The following is an 18,749-nucleotide window of genomic DNA, read 5'->3' as shown; positions in this document are numbered from 1 at the left end:
TGAGCAACAGGACCAAAAAGAATCTTTTATGAAAACATTCCAAAAATATTCCTGTGGGATTTCGCAATCCTCCGTGGGGTCTTTTAGTTTCCTCTGGGGCTCATCTGGGCTTTCAGGTCAGTAAAAGTATTGATCAATTTCCATCAGTCCATAGAGGCCAGACAATTCAAGTGAATTTGGGGGATGCACCAACAACAGACGAAGATGTGTGTGGACACTGGTATTCAGACCTCCGCTAAGCAGTCACGTCATGGTGTAAAAGCAGAGATAGAGAAAGAGATAAACAACAAATGAAAAAAATCAGAAACATGTTGAGGAGAGGGAACGTGTTATGCTCTTGCGATAAAAACTAATGAACAGGAGGCATCTTTACGTTGTAAAACACTCCACAGGTACAACAACTGTACTGTCTCACAGCACGGGGGGCAGACGGTTCTGTTCAGTTGATAAAGTAGGAGCTCCATGTGCCGACAACTCAGATCTGATTCCATCACATGTTTGGACAAGGAAGGCAAAGTGTTAAAGTTCAGATTTCTTCCCCCAACAGAACCCCCCATGGACCTATATCACAATTTAAACCCAATCTGCTGTGAAAGAATTAGTAAGGCAGGGATGAAGATGAAGGAGTAATGAAGGTGGACCATAGGGTTGGCAGTCTCTTCACTCAGAGAACGGTGGTTACGCTATAACCTATAGCATCTCGAGGCTTTTAAAAGATTATCCAATCAGGTTCGTCAGGCAGGCCCAAGAGGGGTCATTGGAGTCTGTGAGAGAGTTCCACTACTTCCTGATGAGGTTTTTTGAGTTAACTTACTCTTTGAATCAAACCACATGCATTAGCCTGGAGGCACCCGTGTACCCTCAGGATCCCCTCAATGCATTCTGGAACATGGTTACTGTGAAGACATCCAGCTGTTGGCATTTCAAGCTTGGAGATATCAGTAACCTAACCTACAGATGCAGGTTTATCCTGAGAACATGAAGGGAATAGCTCTGGTCTATGTTCTAACTTAACCTAGTGAGTTAGAGAAATGTGAAATGTGATTATCCAAGTGTTTTTTTAATTCATTTATTCTTCTTGTGTTTGAGCTGTTTTGAAATCTAGTCAACATATTTTAATTGTTAATATTTTTTTGTATACAGTTATTGTGTAGGGGTTGGTCGTGGGCCAGATTAACTAAGTTTTAAACCTGATCTGGATTTGTACAGAGTTTACATTCACTATCATGTTTTTCTCCTGTTACCTGGCATGAGTCTTTCCTGACATATTTTACTGATATCAAGGAAGATAATAATTAGCAAAGCAAAATAAAATGCAGAAGCGTGGAAAGCTCATGATGCCCCAACACGATGCATAATTAGATCCAGACCCAGACAATAATCTGGGTCTGCAAGATAGTTGATGGGGGCAATATATATTGGGACACAGTGTGGTGGAGAGAGAGAGACAGAAAGAGAGAGAGAGAAGGGGAGGGGGGGGGGTCATGTCACTAACACCAATATGCAGCTGCGATGCTGCAGAACCAAACTCATTCAAATGGGTTTCACCCTCCTGTGAAAAGTCTGTAGTTATAGCTCCATAGTTTGAACTCCTAAAATATACCTCCATATGCTCACGATAAATGTTATTGTGTGTGTGTGTGTGTGTGTGTGTGTGTGTGTGTGTGTGTGTGTGTGTGTGTGTGTGTGTGTGTGTGTGTGTGTGTGTGTGTGTGCTTTTTAGCAGTGATATAATGTCATCAGATGACGCTTTTTGTCCCCTTTCTTTTCACAATTAGGGGAGAGAAAGGCTTTAAAAATCATGGAACAGTTTGGTTGCCATGGTGACAGGATTTTCCCCACAATGGAGGCAAGGGCAGTGCTGGAGCAAGTGTTACAAAAAGTCCTGGTTCCATTTGGCATACATTCACATGGGCAGCGTGAACAGAGACTACGAGGGCTGTGGACGGAACAGTGTGTGTGATTGTTTCACTAGTCACCACAAGGTCACAACAGATACAACACATGGTGTGTAAATGTGTGGATGTGTGTGTTAATAGTCCGAGTTATATGGACTACTAAACAGATAGCATTCAAGAAGTAAAGACATTATACAACTACAGTAAGTCTATATGAAATGAAATAAACATTGAAATAATAGAAAACCGATGATAAGATGATTGATCTAATTTATAGTTTGATTGCAGCCATACAGTCATAGTGAAAACAAACTTTCTTTCATATGGAAACCAATGTGTCCTCATAGACAGACAAACAGATAGACAGATGGATGGACGGACGGACAGACAGACAGATAGATCCTTACAGACACTGAGATGGAAAAATGTCTGGATTGGGAGGATATCAGAAGAAATAAAGGGGAGGAGATTCAAAATCATCAGCAAAAAGCATTTAAGCTTTCTCTCAGATTCTCTCTCTCTCTCTCTCTCTCTCTCTGCCCCCCTTCTCTCTGTCTCTCTCTCTCTCTCTCTCTCTCTCTGTCTCTCTCTCTCTCTCTCCTCTCCCTGTGTCTGTGTCCCCCCTCCCCACACCTTGTTTGTGTCACTCTCTCACTCTCTCCTCCTTTACAGAGAAGTGAGCCGATGCATCAGCTGTCATCAGCTCTCTCACTTTCCCCCTGCCTCAGCTCCTCACTTCTCTCAGCTCCTCTGGTACGCTTGTCTATTTTTCTCACCTTCCTTCCACCCTTTCCTCCTCTCATTCTCCTCATCTTCAAGCCACCATGGTGAACAGATAACTGTCCTGCCATCCTAAGACCATGGGTACCTGCCTCTGCAAAGGTCATAAAGGTCAGTACCCATTCAGGTGTCTGTGATGTTGAATCAAGTTCCAGGAACTTAGATCATACATTAAACATGTGTGCGGAATTCTAAAAAAGGGCAGCCTGAGGTGTTGACTGCAGAGTTAATAATGTTTTCAGTTTGACAGAAGTGTTTATTTGACAGAAAGGCATCATGGAAACTAGACATTCTGGAATTCTGTCAGGAAAGCACTCGTCTCAAAAACTGATGTGTGTATTTGGTGTGTTCTGTCACAGCAATCCTTGATCTGAACGGATTGTAAAGAGACAAACTTGAGGTAGGAGGCTTAATAGAGGGGTTGTCACCAGAGGCCATTAGTGGTTTATGCACATTGTGATGTGACTTGGTTTACAATTCAGTTGTTTGCTCTCTATCAGTTTTTGGGAGAAAATATGATAGTTTCATCTTAAAACCTGTTCAGATAACGCTCCTCCACACGAAGCAGTTTACGCTAACAAAACAAAATGGTTCAAAAAAAGTAGAAATTTTATATGATTGTAAGCTGTATGATCTTTCTGTGGCCACCATTTTGTCAGTAAATTAACATAATTAACATAATACAGTCTCACAGCATATTTTCTAGCTGTATCTGCAGGAGAAATTCTCCTAATATCCAGGAAGGATCCCTTTCAGCTTTTAATTATGGTGGGATGTTGTAAAGCATGGAGGGAAGTAGGCGTGAGGCTCCACACACAGGAAAGAACAGTGAGACAAGTGTGTGTGTGTGTGTGTGTGTGTGTGTGTGTGTGTGTGTGTGTGTGTGTGTGTGTGTGTGTGTGTGTGTGTGTGTGTGTGTGTGTGTGTGTGTGTGTGTGTGTGTGTGTGAGATCTAGATGGGGATTTAAACCCAGAGGTGTGGAGGTTCGGGCATCATGATGGGTTTTATGACCTGCTAATATTATCTGATGAAGCCAGAGACCAGTTCCAGCCCAGTGCACCAGACTGTGTGTGTGTGTGTGTGTGTGTGTGTGTGTGTGTGTGTGTGTGTGTGTGTGTGTGTGTGTGTGTGTGTGTGTGTGTGTGTGTGTGTCAGGGCTCGAAATTAACTTTTTTTCTTGGTAGCACAGAGGCTCCCAAATGTAGAAGTTAGTAGCACCAACAAAGACTTCAGGAGCACCCCCCCCCCCAAAAAAAAAGCAAGGCAGTGACGGAGCGGTGGAGACGCTCCGTCCACCTCCGTTCCTCCTCTCTCCCCCAGGAGAGCAGCCGCAGCAGCGCTCTCATTGTTTCCTGGAAGGACCGCAGGAGCGCGGTCTCACACAAAAAAAGGCGCACCAGATTTCCCCCCTGGTCGCACCGGTGCTCCCAAATATATTCAATGGTCGCACTGATAAAAATTTGGGCGCATATGCGCCCAAAATGGGCGCAATTTCGAGCCCTGCTGTGTGTACACCCGTCCACTGACCTTTTAAATAATGTTAATTACCCCTCATTCTGCACTGCCCTTCACTTCCTCTTGTCATTCTATGAAACTCATTTCCATCAAGCAAATATGCAGAGTTAAGTGGCTGTAAGGGGATTCACTGCTCTCTCTCTCTCTCTTTACCTCTTATCCATTATATATGAGCCTCCCTTTACCCCTGGCCGTTAGAAACAACTTGGTTTTGACTTTATAAATCAAATCCATGCCATGGAACACAAAAGACACACTGATAGAGCGTTCTGCTGACAAAAGTGTTCATGTGTGTCATTCGCCACAGATCTCCATCATCACAGGACAGCACAACACGACCAGACTGAGGAGGGACAGGCGTCCCCTATCAAGGCAAGTGAAACCCTACCCTTTGCCTTGCAGGTTGACGCCTTTTTCAGTCTGAACTTCTCACAGTTGGACTGAAAAAAAAACAGTTTTGACTGGAACTTTTCTTTGGTACAAATTAGTCCCCGAGGCAACTGCTAATGCAGTGGGTTTTTAAATTACTTTTTTATTTTCTCCACATAATCATCTTTATTCCCGTGGTTAGAATGTGGAGGTGTATAGCTACACAGCGCTGTCCTTCTGCAGATACCTTTAATGAAGAACATAACTCATTAACCATTAGGTTTACATTTCAGAGACAAAAATCTCCCAATCTTGAAAAATGGAACCTAAACTCTTAATCTGTAAGCGATACGTATGATAATGTTTTGCTGTGATGGGGGGTTAACTGACCATTAGCATTTGTTAAAGTCCTCCTGGTGGAATAAGAGTGAAATAAATATAACATTTAAAGTTTCATATGTATATGAAAGGTTTCGTATATATGTGAATAGAAATTCAAAACACATTTGTACTTCATAACAACTGTGCAGCACTAGTAGAGCGAATTCTCAGTTTCCCCACTTTTAAATTCATATTTGGGCTTCAACCTCCCTGTGGCACAACTTCCTTTTCTAAGCAAATGTATAGTGGAGCTCACCTTCAGAGAAGAATGGTATCTCCTTGTGATTCTGAATAATAAGTTATAATTACTCATCTCCCCAGTGAGCACCGTGAGCGGGTAGAGACACATAAAAGTGTCTTACAATTTTCCAGATCACAGTCAAAATCAAATGTATTGTTTCTTGGGTCGTTCCTCTTCAGAACGATCAAACTCTGTTCCTAACTTCTAGACCTATCAAGCACACAGACTAGCAGATGAACAGACTGACGGACAGACAGCTGTTAAAAACATAATCTCATTGGTGGCAGCAGTAACTCTCAGATCATTTTTGTGTACCAGACACAGTAAAAGTGGACGTATTTAGTGGCTTAAACTTGCAAGTGTGTTGTTGGAATAAACATGGTAAATTGGCTAGAGGTGTGAGAAGGTTTACTGACACAACAAGAACACCCCCTGTTAGGAGATTCTAACCCTGTCAGTGTGTCATATTCAGTTGAGAAGTTATTCCTGCAGGAATAACTCTTCTGGATCATCAGGGGGTTCATGAACTCCTGGTCGGCGGTGTTTATAGGTCTATGTTTGAAATGTGTCACGGATTTTACAGCATTTGGCTGAAGCACAAACAAATAGTCTGTTTTTGGAGAGCCTCTGTGACCACCCTGTGTTTGATCTGCACTACACCAGGATTATGATGGAGTGATAGATACCTCCCTGTCACAATCACATACCAATCACTGTCACAGATGATGCTTCAGACTTGAAGGAAAAGGAAAAAGACCGGCCATCAGAGCAATGTGTGCACACTTTATCTTAACTTCCATCTGCAAACCGCCTGAACTTTGCTGTAAACATATTGTGAACTGTCTCCTCAAAGATTGTTACCTAATACACCCTTTGAGAAAATCTTCAGGAACTAAATCGGGGTCAAACTTAGTGCTTGATTAATATGTGCTAAATAAAAATGGAAGTGTTTTAGCTTCCAGATTAATTGTAAGAATTGGCTGCATGGTAATTACTCCATTTCCTCCTTATAATGATTTATTGAAACAAAAATAAGCATGATTGTATGCAGGACGCTCAAAATCTTTTCTATGATTAATTTCTCTTTCACACATAAAATGCTCAATCTGCTTCATCGCCAGGCTCCATCACATCCTCACACACGTGTGAAAATTCCATGTAAGTTTAAAATAACCTACTTAGATCACACTTCATTCGGCCTGAGAGCAGAAAATTCATAAACATTGACTATTATTGTCCCCATTTTTTCTTGAGAGAAAAGAATGAAGTCCTCATAAACAAGAAATGTTTGACAAAAGGAAGTTGTCTGCAAGTGAGCTTGTGTCTGTTTGCATGTATTGCATTTTTTATTCCCACCTTATGGTCGAGTGATTCGTCTGCTGCCCCCCCCCCCCTGTGAGATTAAATACTCTGTCTTTGGCATATGAAACCCATTCAATCCCAATATTAATGTCAAAGCTAAAATTAAGCTCATTTTTTAGCTTTCACTGAAATACAAGATTTTTTTATTTTTTTTACTCTATGTAAATTATTAATGTGTCATATTCTCCCTCTTCTTGTGGATTGCATTGTGCAGAATGGTCAGAATCCCTCCAATGGCACTGTTGCAGATAAAGCCGACGGGTATGACATTGGGGAGCTGGCCACCTCCACTTTAATGGGTGAGATAAACACACAGACATAAGCAGGCCCGGCTCATGTTGTGTTTCATTAAGAATCGAACATATGAGAATGGAATAATCCAGCTGGGAAATTGTATTAGCATCCATGGGGGGTTGGTAATGTAATTTCCCTCCTCCTTCGTATCCTCTGGTCTTCTCGCCGTAACGCCGGTGAACTTAGACAGACAGGAGTTGACAGTCAGGTTGACGTTTCTGTCTCACACTCAATATTAAGCTCTGCCACTGAATTTAGCTTCCTCTTCTCTTCTCTTCTCTTCTCTTCCTGCTGGTGCCTCCCACTCTTTTTCATCCCCTTTCCCCCCATCCTGAGTCTGTCTGCTTCATCTCTTCTTCTTCTCTGTTTCTGTGGGAGGTTAATTATCTCAGTAAATGTGTTATGCCTTGCTGAACTTTTCCCAGTGAACGTTCCTTTATGACCCTGGCAGCGTAATTACCACGGATATAGCAGACAAATACAGACATTCAGGCGGATGGCTGAGAGGCTGACACCTGTTTTGGAAGTTGGACAAAAAAATAAAAATAAAAACAAGGTTTTTTTTCCTTTACTGAGACTGAATCACTTTTCAGTCGTGTCTTATTTGAGAAGTGATTTCTGTAGACAGCTGATAACCTAAATGCTCCAATCGGATCATACTGTGCAACTCAGATATTATTACCCAAATATCATCATATTTGAGAAGAATATAATGAAGGACATTTTTTGGTAGAAACAGAAATATCATGCTGATGTGATTTAACAGTAAATGGCTGAAGCCCTGCTGCCTGCACTGAGGAACTGAAATTCTTATTGGTTTCCAAAACATTAATAGTTTTGGGCTGAACAAACCAGATAATGGTTGTTTTGATATTATTACAGAAAAATAGTGGGGCTGAACATGCAAAGATTGTGAAAGAAGTGAAGCATCTGGGGAGGAAGAGTGTGCTCATTAAAGACTGGGATATGATTCAGGGTCAGAGGGCCAACAAAAATAAAGGCGTCCCTGCTCTGGGTACTCTGATGAAAAGCTGATTTCATCGCAGTCAATCTGGTAACCATGGTATAGCTGGAGAGATGGAAAGGATTTTTTGTTTAATTCATACAACACAGGTGAAGTTATCCTCACCAGACGATGTAGAATAATGAGTTGTTGATCCCCTCTTCTTCTCCCCCGGCGTCATTTTGTGGCTTCAGTTGAAATGCCTGATAACAGATGTTCAGGTTCCCCTCAGAACAACAACAGGGTGTTATCTCAGTTCATGAAACAGCTTCAGCTGTGCTTTCTACATAGTGATAGATTGCAAGTGTTAGCTGAGAGTCCCTCGTGTACTCACTATGAAACAACCATGATGAAAACAACTTTTGCAAAGGTATATTTTTTATCAAGGTGAGGTGAGACATTAAATTACCTCGCCTGGATACCTCTGCTTTAAAACATTAATTCTGAGTAATCTGCTTTTAGACATTGCGAGAATGTTAGCATGCTTACCTTAGCATTTAGCTCAGGGCTTCCTGCGCTGCAGCACAGCCTTATAGAGCTGCTAACACGGATGTCGACCCGCTTTGTCTCATTGCTCTCAACAAAAGAATGAGAATAATCATGGGGCAAATGAAATCACGGGGCAAACATCAAGGGATGAGTACATCAGAGGGACAGCACATGTTAGAGGTTTTGGAGATAAAGTCAGAGAGGCCAGACTGGGATGGTTTGGACATGTCCAGAGGAGAGATAGTGAATATATTGGTAGAAGGATGCTGAGTTTTGAACTACCAGAAAGGAGGCCTAGAGGAAGACCAAAGAGGAGGTTTATGGATGTAGTGAAAGAGGACATGAAGGTAGTTGGTGTGAGAGAAGAGGATGCAGAAGATAGGATTAGATGGAGGCAACTGATTTGCTGTGGCGACCCCTGAAAGGGAAAAGCCCAAAGGAGAAGAAGAAGACAGGAGAAACAACCAATATCTACATCTTTTATGCCGGACCTCACTGTCACTGGAAAATCTCACATTGTTTGGATCTCAATTGTTCCCCGCCGCAGTCACCGCTGTTGCCTTGATTTCCTTTGGGTGTTTTTCAGACCACAGCCCTTTCAAACCAAACCTAATTACTCGCCAACTGGAAAATTAAAGTCAGAATTAAGTTTTCAATTAGGCCACCTTTCAGATGTGATTACAGGTTTTGTTATAGGTTGATTTCCACATTGTTTCTTAAATAACAAGCTTCCCGCTGGTGTTCACACCCCCTCTTTGTTCATCCGCTCTATTTCTTCACAACATACAGAAGGGAGTCGTGCACAGCATCCAAGTCAAATCAGGTGATGGCATCTCATGCCATATATGATCACTTTCAATTAGATCTCTATAAATATTAATGCTACAATAAACATATTTTGAGTAAACATAGTAAACATGGCAGAACACCACAACAAAACAAGAGCCTCCAGGTGTTGCAATCGAAGGAAAATGATATATTCTGATGGTTTTTGGTGTCGGAGTAAAGGCGACCAGCTCAACTCCCTCCTTCTATTGGACTGCTTCAATTTCTCTTCTTCTGCTCTTTGTTGTTTTCATCTCAAAGCCTGTTACTTTTGATCCTTTCCTCATCTTAACATTGCTCCAACTATCATCTTCCTATAACCTATTTTTCGTATTCTTTTGCTTTTGGCATTTCCTTTCACTGTGCCTTTGTAATTCTTTAATTTACCTCCTCTGTTGTATGACTTTGGTTTGCTGTCACTTTCAATTCCACTCTTTATTTCCCTGGACTTTTCTACTTGTTACTTTTGTGATTAAAATAATGGCTTCTTTGTACTTTTGTTCAGTGACTCCACAGGTTATGAATAACATATTTCTCTAGATACACGGGGATATAGCACCTCTATTAGATACTGCTTGATGGGAGTCCGATGATGACATGGATCACATTCATAGATTTGAGGCTGGAGTCAGAGTTTGCATACAAAGTCGATGCAGCGATACAGGCAGTGGGGCCAGCTTAAAGCTAATGTCTGTACAGATGGAATGAATAAACACTCGCTGCACAAACAGCCTGCTGGTCAAATCCAAACATGGTGCTTGGAAAAAATATACTTCCCCTTCTGTTTGCTTGATTACAGTAAATCATCTAAAATATGAAGGACTTAATATGAAGGACTTGTGATTTGCCACAAATATTCAAATGTAATTTTATTAATATCAAGATTCCAGTTAAAGCTAGTTCTTAATGTAGAAAATCCTGAAAGATCAAGCTGGAAAGTGTCCATTAATTAGATGTTTTAGTCTAATTTACACGTATCCCTCTGCAATGATGCCAGTAAAAACAGAAACCCCTTTATTTGTATTTTAATTATCTTAGATGTTTTATTCTTTTCTTTCAATTTTATTTGTATGTATTTTATTTATATTTCATATTTTGCATTACATTTATTATAACTGTTTATTTTGTATTTACACTTTTTATTTCATGTTTTGTTAAAAAATATTTACTGAGCATGCAATTTATTATATTATCATGCGTCTTACAAAACATTTCAGTCAAAACAAGATCAAAATGGCTTTGTGCTGCTTTGTCAGTACATTTTTATTTTTCATTGTTATTTTGCACATCCTGATTTTTATTATGTTTTACTTTGCCACTGAGCCTGAAAGTGATGTCAGTACCAAACAGGAATTATGTTTTCTTTGCTGTGATCTTTTCCTGCTTGCTTCAGAAGATTTCGTCCTCTACTACCACTCTTATTGGGTATCCCATCTGTTCACTTGGTTGACATTTTACCTAATCCCCATAATCAAAACATATCTCTCTATCTCTTCCTCTTATTAAGGACTGGTGGCCACAATAAAGGAGCATATCACCAAGCCCACGGCGATGGCCCAGGGGCGAGTTGCTCACCTGATTGAATGGAAGGGCTGGGGCGGAGGCGGTGAGGCAAGGGGTGGTTGGAGTGGGGCTTGGGATAAAGGAGGTGGAGGCTGGGGGGGGATGGGGGCTGAGCTGCAGGAGGATGAACAATTCTACTCCCAAATGACGGATGAGATCAAGGAAGCTCGTTTTGCTGCAGGTGAGACCTAAAGGATGGACTCAATCCATGAACAACTAGATGTGGTCAGTGGAGAGGAAGTCATGCTCACTTCTGTCTGGGGTGTTGTCTTGGTTAGCTCAAAGCATCTAAAAATCAATAGCATTACATCAACCACAGAGTGTCCATGATCTAGTGTTTCAAGTTGAGATGGAGGGAAAAAAAAAAAAGCAACAAAAAACCAAAAAGCTGTTTATTTCTTTGAAACGGGACATAAAACTAAATTAAGTGCCTGTTGTTTCACAGGGGTGGCGGAGCAGTTCGCCCTGGCTGAGGCAGCCATGGATGTGTGGTCCATGACAGACAGCCTGGAGCAACCCTCCACCTCGCTGCAAGGTGGGCCCCTACAGAAATAGCACTTTGTCTTTGATTGTCTTGAGTGTACAAACGTAACAGATCCATTATGACTGAACAGGAGAAAGCAGAACAAGTCACTGGAGAAGACAGGTAACATTTCTTCTGAAATACTTTCTGATGTGGCATAAATTTTGAACATGAATTTATTTCAGCGACATGACAAGATCCACAATAGTTAATTGTGATCCACAATAGTTAATTGTGACTGTGATGATTAAGATGATGATGACCTATCTAAAATCAGGGATCATACTCCAGTCATCCTCAGTCTGTTTGCATCTGAATGCTGACATTCCACCCTCAGCAGGTCTGACTTGCGGCTCCAGAACTCCAGAAGCTCTAAGTGTCTTTGTAAAGATCAGTTAATGGACCACTTTGAAGTTCTGCATGACGTCTCTTGGCCCTCAGATTAGACAAATTACTATACATTCACATTATAGTAAGAACCAAACCTCAGAGACCACACAGGAGAGATTGGCTTGACTGAGTGATGAACTCATCAATCTGAAGGTTTTATTGTGTTCATGACACTGATGAAGGTTGTCTGGGTCCAATTACACAACAGTGTGGTTCTACCTCCTCAAAGTTATGCTGTGGGCCAGGAGAATGGTACACGACCACCACCTCCAATCTCACCACCATCACCACATTCGTCACCACCACCATTTCCAGTTCCATCACCATCACAATTACTACCACCACCACAATCATCATCATCACCACCACCATAAACAACTTCATTGCTGCCACTACCACCATCATCATCATCACCACCACCATCCAGTGGCGGGCCATGCATTTCATACGTAGGCCTTCAGTGATGTTCTACTTAGTCAAACTTGAATAAATACATCCCATGATATTGTAAGCAGCTCCAATCTCTGCCACCAATGTAGCGTTCAGGACTGAGGGGTATATAACTTCTGTCAAATGGCACAAAATCCATCACTTCTGAAGAGGCTTCAGCCCTACTTCTTTTATTGTCACTCGCACAGAAGAACCCCATGGTCACATCTTTTATAGACATCACGCAACTACAACCATCATAACGTAATGCCACAACTTTGTTCAGGCAATATTCATATTCCTCACAAAAGCAGGGCTCGAAATTGCGACCATTTTGGTCGCATATGCGCCCAAATTTTTATCAGTGCAACATTTAAATATATTTGGGAGCACCGGTGTGAATAGGGAAAAAAATCTGGTGCGCCTTTTTTTCCCCTCTTCTCTCTCGCTCTTTCTCTCTCTCCATAGAGCAGGGGTCACCAAATGGGGGACCGCGGTCCGTGATGGTTCTGTCCGGACCCGTCACCACTCTATGATAAATTCACAAGAGTAGATTTTCTTGGCGCATTTTTACTTGCAGTTCGCTGCTACAGACGGGGGGCGCTGCTCCTCCAGTTAATACAGTAATAGCGCCACTCAGTTCAGCCAATCAGATCGTTTGTCTACCCTGAGCTGTCAGCGTACCAGGAAGTGAGACAGCCCGCTGCCGCTGTGAGTTTACCGCTACAGCGGAGCACAGAAGGAGGGAGACAGCATAGCTCCAAACGAAGGGAGGTCAACAATGAGTGGATGAAATTTATGTTTATTCCTCCGTCAGGCAGTTCAAAACCATTTTACCTCATATGGTCTGAACACATAACATGAAGCGTCACTCTGAAACAAAGCACAGATCTTTTCTGCAGAATTATCCCCTGAAGTCCGAGCTGAGGGCGAAATGACCAACAAAATGCAAATGAATGTTCACTAAAGGCATGGTGGAGTTTAGGGCAACATAAAACATCTTTTGGTGATGGGACAGTTGTGAATAAGTGCTTAGAAAACAGAAAGATGAGATGTGTGGAAAAACTCCCAATGTCAGCATCAAAAGCAACCAGAAAATCAGAAATATTAACAGCTTGATGCAGCTATTCAGAGAGCACTATGCATATACAGTATGTGGACACTGATGAGTTGTAGCTTGTGTGTGTGTCAGGTTCCTTCACAAAGTTAAGGAGCTCTTTGCTGAGTGTAACATCACTATGATACACACACAAGGAGAGAGGACATACATGCAGCAATAAAAGATGCTGATCTCTTGGTCTCTTTCACCAACATTACAGAGACCACCACCTGGTGACCACCACAAGGTGTGGCCACATGCCCCTTTCTCTCATGAAGAAAGTTCTGTTTGCATTTTACCCCTGAAAGAGCCAGTTTTTATTCATGTTTTCTGAACATGTTAATGTTTTTTTTTACTTGAAGTTTAGGCCATCAGTTCTTTAGGCTGGGATGTCTTTAATTTACGAGAAAAAGGATTATTCAGCTCTTTTTGCACTTTATTTCTTAATTCCGAGGTTTGTGTGTTCTTCAATCTAACATAAAGGCTTAAAATTTATTTTCCTGGCTCTACTGTTATTTATGGTGAGGTCAAAGAGCTCGCTGTGCACTCACTTAAACATATCCTGCATTGAAAATTGATAATAAATGATAATGTGGTTATAGTGGCTGGCTATAAGACACAAACTGGACTTGGGTTTGGACTTTTTACCAAGAGGAAATTTTTCTGACCGGACCTCCGTGACTTTTAATTGAATACCCCTGGTGTAGAGGGTCCTCCTGAGGAGAACTTTGTTGCTGGGCCTTCAGTGAAAAGGTGGATGAGGGACTGAGAGCCAGGAGACCCAACTAATGTTACAAACATGTTTACAATAGTGTTGACGGTGAATAAAATACATGCCATGTTACATATATTGTCTGTACACCTTGCTTTTGGGTAGGTGATCCTAAAGTCTTTGCTGGTGCTACTAACTTCTAAATTTGGGAGCACCAGTGCTACCAAGAAAAAAAGTTAATTTCAAGGCATGAAAAGGAAAAATAAGATCAGCAATGTCATCAGCTCGCTGGCCACTAGATACAGTACATCCTCATATTCAACAAAATGCTCCTCGACACCCAATTCCGTTATGTAGACAAATGTGATCTTGGCAGCGATACCCACGTCTGCTGTCTCATCCACCAATAAGCGACGAAGAGATTTTTTTACATCCCGATTCAAAGCGGTGATGAATTGCGATTGTCAGTGTTCGTTTGTTTGTTAGTTCGTTTGTTCATCTGTCCACCAAATATCTTCGCAACTGTTGCAGATGCAAGATGAAACAAAAAGCAAATTACTCAGGCAGCAAAACGGATTAAAAGGAGATGATGACTTTGACCTTGGGAAAACTAGGTCACGGTCAAATTTCAACTTTTGTACACTCAGGAACCAGATAGGATAGAAAGACGAGGGGGAAGGCCAGTGTAAGACCCTAGATCAAAGTTAGTGTTTTGATCTACTTATGCACTAGCTTTTATCTATGGTCTTACTCACACTGGCCTTCTCCATATGCACTAGTATATGCAGTAATCAGATACTACTTTCAGAATTCCCTGGCCTACCCTGAAAGTAGGTCTGGGTAGGTCAAAGTAGTTTATAACCTATTCATTGAGCAGCGAATCAAAAGTTTTTAAAAGCACCGTAGCTTGCAAATGTCCAGTCGTGCTTTGGTGTGTCATTGCTGCCTTGGTTAAACAATTCAAGTTTTACAAATTTCAGTGTGGCCCAAACACCAAATTGATCCTTTACAAACCAAAGGCATTCCCAGGAGAACAATTTTCAGCGTCCCTTGGAGCTTGTCATCCATGGGTTTTGTGCGTAATTAGTTGTCTGGAAATGGCGGAAAAACCTTTTTCAAGTCTGGGACAGGTTAGCTAGTTTAGGGATTTGATGACGAAATCTTTGTTTTTTCCTCCTTCAGCCATTGTGTGATCAAAAAGCAAGTACATTTTCCAAGTGCGTAGTACTACCTTTTCTGAAGTGAGTATCCAATCACAGGACACACACATGTCAGGACAACATGAGGCCAGCAAAAAGGCACTAGAGTCGCCAGCTTGTGATGTAATTGGCTATCGCATATGTGCCTGTTCATTCAGTGCACAGATGCCTGCATGCTGGATTCTGAAGGCCTTGGACAGATTACAACCTGTCAGGTTGAACCTGGCAACATAAGCTAGATGAATTCTGACTAGATAAAACCACTCGAACCTAAAAATAGAATACTGACCCAGTGTTGGCCCATGCCATATTATATCCCAATGTCTATATGTCTATAGATATTTATGGAAAATGCATTAAAACAGTGTTCTCGTTTGCGTGCGTCCTTACATCTCTGACGTACATTTTCTGACAGGGACGCACAATCATCAGACAGTGTACATCCCTGGGACACAAGATTTAAATGCACCTCCATTAAAAAAAATAGTCACAACTTTTTCCATTTCTCTGTTCAAATTTCGAACCCGGAAATTGCCATTATGTTTTGATCTTGTGCGAAAAACTCGTGTCATGAGAAACTCGCGCCATGAGACTCATTCTCATTCTCATTCTGCCTTATTAAAATCAACCAAATGGCAACGCAACGCATGCTCGTTTTACATGCTGCAGTGAGAGTGAGGAGTTAGTTAGACCGTCCAGAGCAAGAATAAGCTGTCGCCTATACTTGGGACTCTCCAAGTATAGGGGAGGATGTTAAAGTGCCTGTATCTGCAGATGTGATTAAGCACTATACAAATAAAGGCCGATTGATTGATTATCACCATGCCTCAAAAAAATATGTAAAAGTTGTAGAAAAAGCAAGTGACAATGAGTGCTTTCTTGCATAAAGGCAATCAAAAGTTAATGAAGAAAAAGAGACGTATGTTATGTATAATATAACGTATGATATTCCTGAAATTTGTGTGGCGAAGGCTCTTTCAGCTTGGTGCAGTGTCCACCAACTATTGAGTGAAAAGCAAAAGTGAGAAAAAAACTGCATTAAATCTGTCTTTATTTCTAAAACTGTTTTTTTTAAATAACTACCAGGCTTTATCATTTTGATAAAACTAATATATTATTTGATTTTTTTTTTTAGTTAAAAAGTTATGTTATTAATAAAAACATTAAAATTAACAGTTTTTGTACTTTTTGTATTGTAAAATTGGCAAAACTCAATTCTTGTGTACGCCTCTACTGTATATTCTGTTGTTACTTTTGGGATGCATAAACTTCATGTAAGGATGCACAAATTTTACTTGAAGTGCATATCAGAGATGCAATACTTTCTTGAGGTAAAATGAACTCTTAAAACATAATTAACTTTTATCATAAATATTATTGTGATTTCTAGTTATGTTGCCCTGATGGCCCACCACTGCCACCATCAACATCACCATCAACATCACCATCACCACCAATGCAATTTCCTCCGGGATCTATCTATCTATCTATCTATCTATCTATCTATCTATCTATCTATCTATCTATCTATCTATCTATCTATCTATCTATCTATCTATCTATCTATCTATCTATCTATCTATCTATCTATCTATCTATCTATCTATCTATCTATCTATCTATCTATCTATCTATCTATCTATCTATCTATCTATCTATCTATCTATCTATCTATCTATCTATCTATCTATCTATCTACCACCATCACCACAAGCAGAGCCATTATCATTGCCACCACCATCAACACCATTATCATCACCACCACCTTCACCACCACCACCACCGTCACCATCAACCGCACCATCACCACTACCACTTAAAATCCTGATAACCCCATCTTTCTGTGGCTCAACTCATTTTCCAGTGTTTTAACAGACGCCTGATTTGACTATTATTCCCCCACAGCAACACAAACCCACTTCTTGTCTCAGATCCTGTTGGACGGTGGAAGCATCAGCATTCCTCAGCACCTGTATCACATTCATGCCCAGGCTTACAATGACAGCATGGCACCTCACCTGGTCCCTCCACCAGTGTTAAATGCCATCTCTCCAACGTCCATCACCCAGCAGGACAGAGACCATCCCTTAGAAGACAGAAGCACAGTGATGCCAGAGGCTGATGTTCGACACGTGGACAGCAGCTCGCTATCAGAGGATGATGTCTTTTACAACTAGGCTTGATGGAATCTCTAAAGTGAAGCTCACAGAGAGGACTTGAGACTCAATCACCAGCAATGACAGACAAATAATATACTGTATTAGTGAGATTTCTTAAGACTTTACTGGACAGGCTTCTGGCCTACAGAGACTCCAGATGGTGTTTTATCCCTGGGTGAAGCATAATCTTTTGTGAATGTACAAAATTACTATGTTATATTTTTTATTATGTAAATTAAAATCCTTTCATATTATATGTAAAACTGAACTGTGAAGAATACAATTCTAGAGTAAATATCTTGTTATAAAGCACCCGTTGTGACCAGTTCTGGTTTTTCGCACACACTTTCTGGTTAATAATTAAGGAATGGCAACATCCAGATAATTAGAGTGCAAATAATATGCAAAATTAAAAGTGGTTGCTCAGGCAAATTTAGATAGAGGTCTGTTGAAAAGAAGTCTCATCTATGATTAGCGCACATTCACAGGTTTGTGTGAACGACAGGTTCAGGGAGTCATGCAGAAAAGAAAAAAGTGAAGAAAAATGCAGGGAAGGTTGGTGTGTGTACCTCATTTATGTCGTCAGTTTGTTTGCAGGAGATGAGAAGAGAATGGAGGTGTTAATATCACCTGTCATGGTGTTCTTGGTTCAAACGAAATGAAGCTGTGGTGCAGCATGACTCTTTCCCCTGTTTTTATCTCTAGAGCAGCTCTGGATGGCGTTTAATTGATTTAGAGAGAGAAAACCACAACAAAATGTATGCAGTACTTTAAGATAAGAAAATTGCATTTTAATTCCCTGGGGTGGCAGCTGTGCACGTTCTATTTTTCTGTGAAGAAAAATATGAGCAGTAGGGATGTAACACACAGGTTGCTGTGCCAGAGACATTTGGCAGTTGTTCCATCTACTGAGTGGAGTTGTGGTTCTAAACAGAACTTCTAATTCTTGTGAAGATGCAATAAAAATGAACCGATCTCGGGACAGAACCAACTCAATTATTCTCCTCTGTATGTGCAAAAATAAATACGCATATATTTCACAAGATGCCCTGAGATAAACTGGCAACTTGTCCAAGGTGTACTGTACATGGACTCTGACCCTAGTCAACTGGGATAGCCTCCAACGTCAACCCATGACCCGTATTGGATAACCCACTGACGACGAGAAGATTATTGATCGTCTTCAGGAAAATGAATGAATATTTCAGCCACAAGATGGCAGTAAAGGGTCTGAAGTTTCAAAAGCAGCATAAATGGTTAAATGGAAGAGGATGTGATGAAGTACAACGTGCTCTGAGAGGAGAATCACCACATGAAATGTTTTTTTTTTATCTTTGAGTGACAATCTCGGCAGCACGGTGGTGCAGTGGGTAGCGCTGTCGCCTCACAGGTAGAAGATTCTCAGTTTGAGTTCTTTCTGTGCAGACTTTGTACAGTATGTCCTTCTCATGTCTGCGTGGGTTCTCTTTGGGTTCTCCGGCATCCTCCTACCTCCAAAAATAAGCACTTCAAGTGAA

General features: G+C 41.1%; 1 protein-coding gene across 2 annotated transcripts; it reads left to right on the top strand.

Moving 5' to 3' along the window:
- Window positions 1–2,573: 2,573 nt before the first annotated feature.
- Window positions 2,574–17,408, top strand: fam131c (family with sequence similarity 131 member C). 2 transcript variants are annotated; one of them, XM_068341343.1, is made up of 7 exons: window positions 2,574–2,789; window positions 4,502–4,566; window positions 6,762–6,846; window positions 10,666–10,902; window positions 11,167–11,256; window positions 11,336–11,367; window positions 16,979–17,245. In XM_068341343.1, the coding sequence occupies exons 1-7, from the start codon at window positions 2,759–2,761 to the stop codon at window positions 17,111–17,113; spliced, it is 675 nt and encodes a 224-aa protein (XP_068197444.1). In that variant the 5' UTR covers window positions 2,574–2,758; the 3' UTR covers window positions 17,114–17,245. The 2 variants fall into 2 exon arrangements, with proteins under 2 accessions (XP_068197444.1, XP_068197435.1); XM_068341334.1 differs by lacking the exon at window positions 11,336–11,367 and having other exon boundaries at window positions 16,979–17,408.
- Window positions 17,409–18,749: the final 1,341 nt, after the last annotated feature.

The sequence above is a fragment of the Antennarius striatus genome, chromosome 2 (genome assembly GCF_040054535.1).
Source record: "Antennarius striatus isolate MH-2024 chromosome 2, ASM4005453v1, whole genome shotgun sequence".
Lineage (NCBI taxonomy): Eukaryota > Metazoa > Chordata > Actinopteri > Lophiiformes > Antennariidae > Antennarius > Antennarius striatus.
The sequence above is the reverse complement of the archived record's forward strand: the minus strand, read 5'-3'. Positions and strand labels throughout refer to the sequence as shown.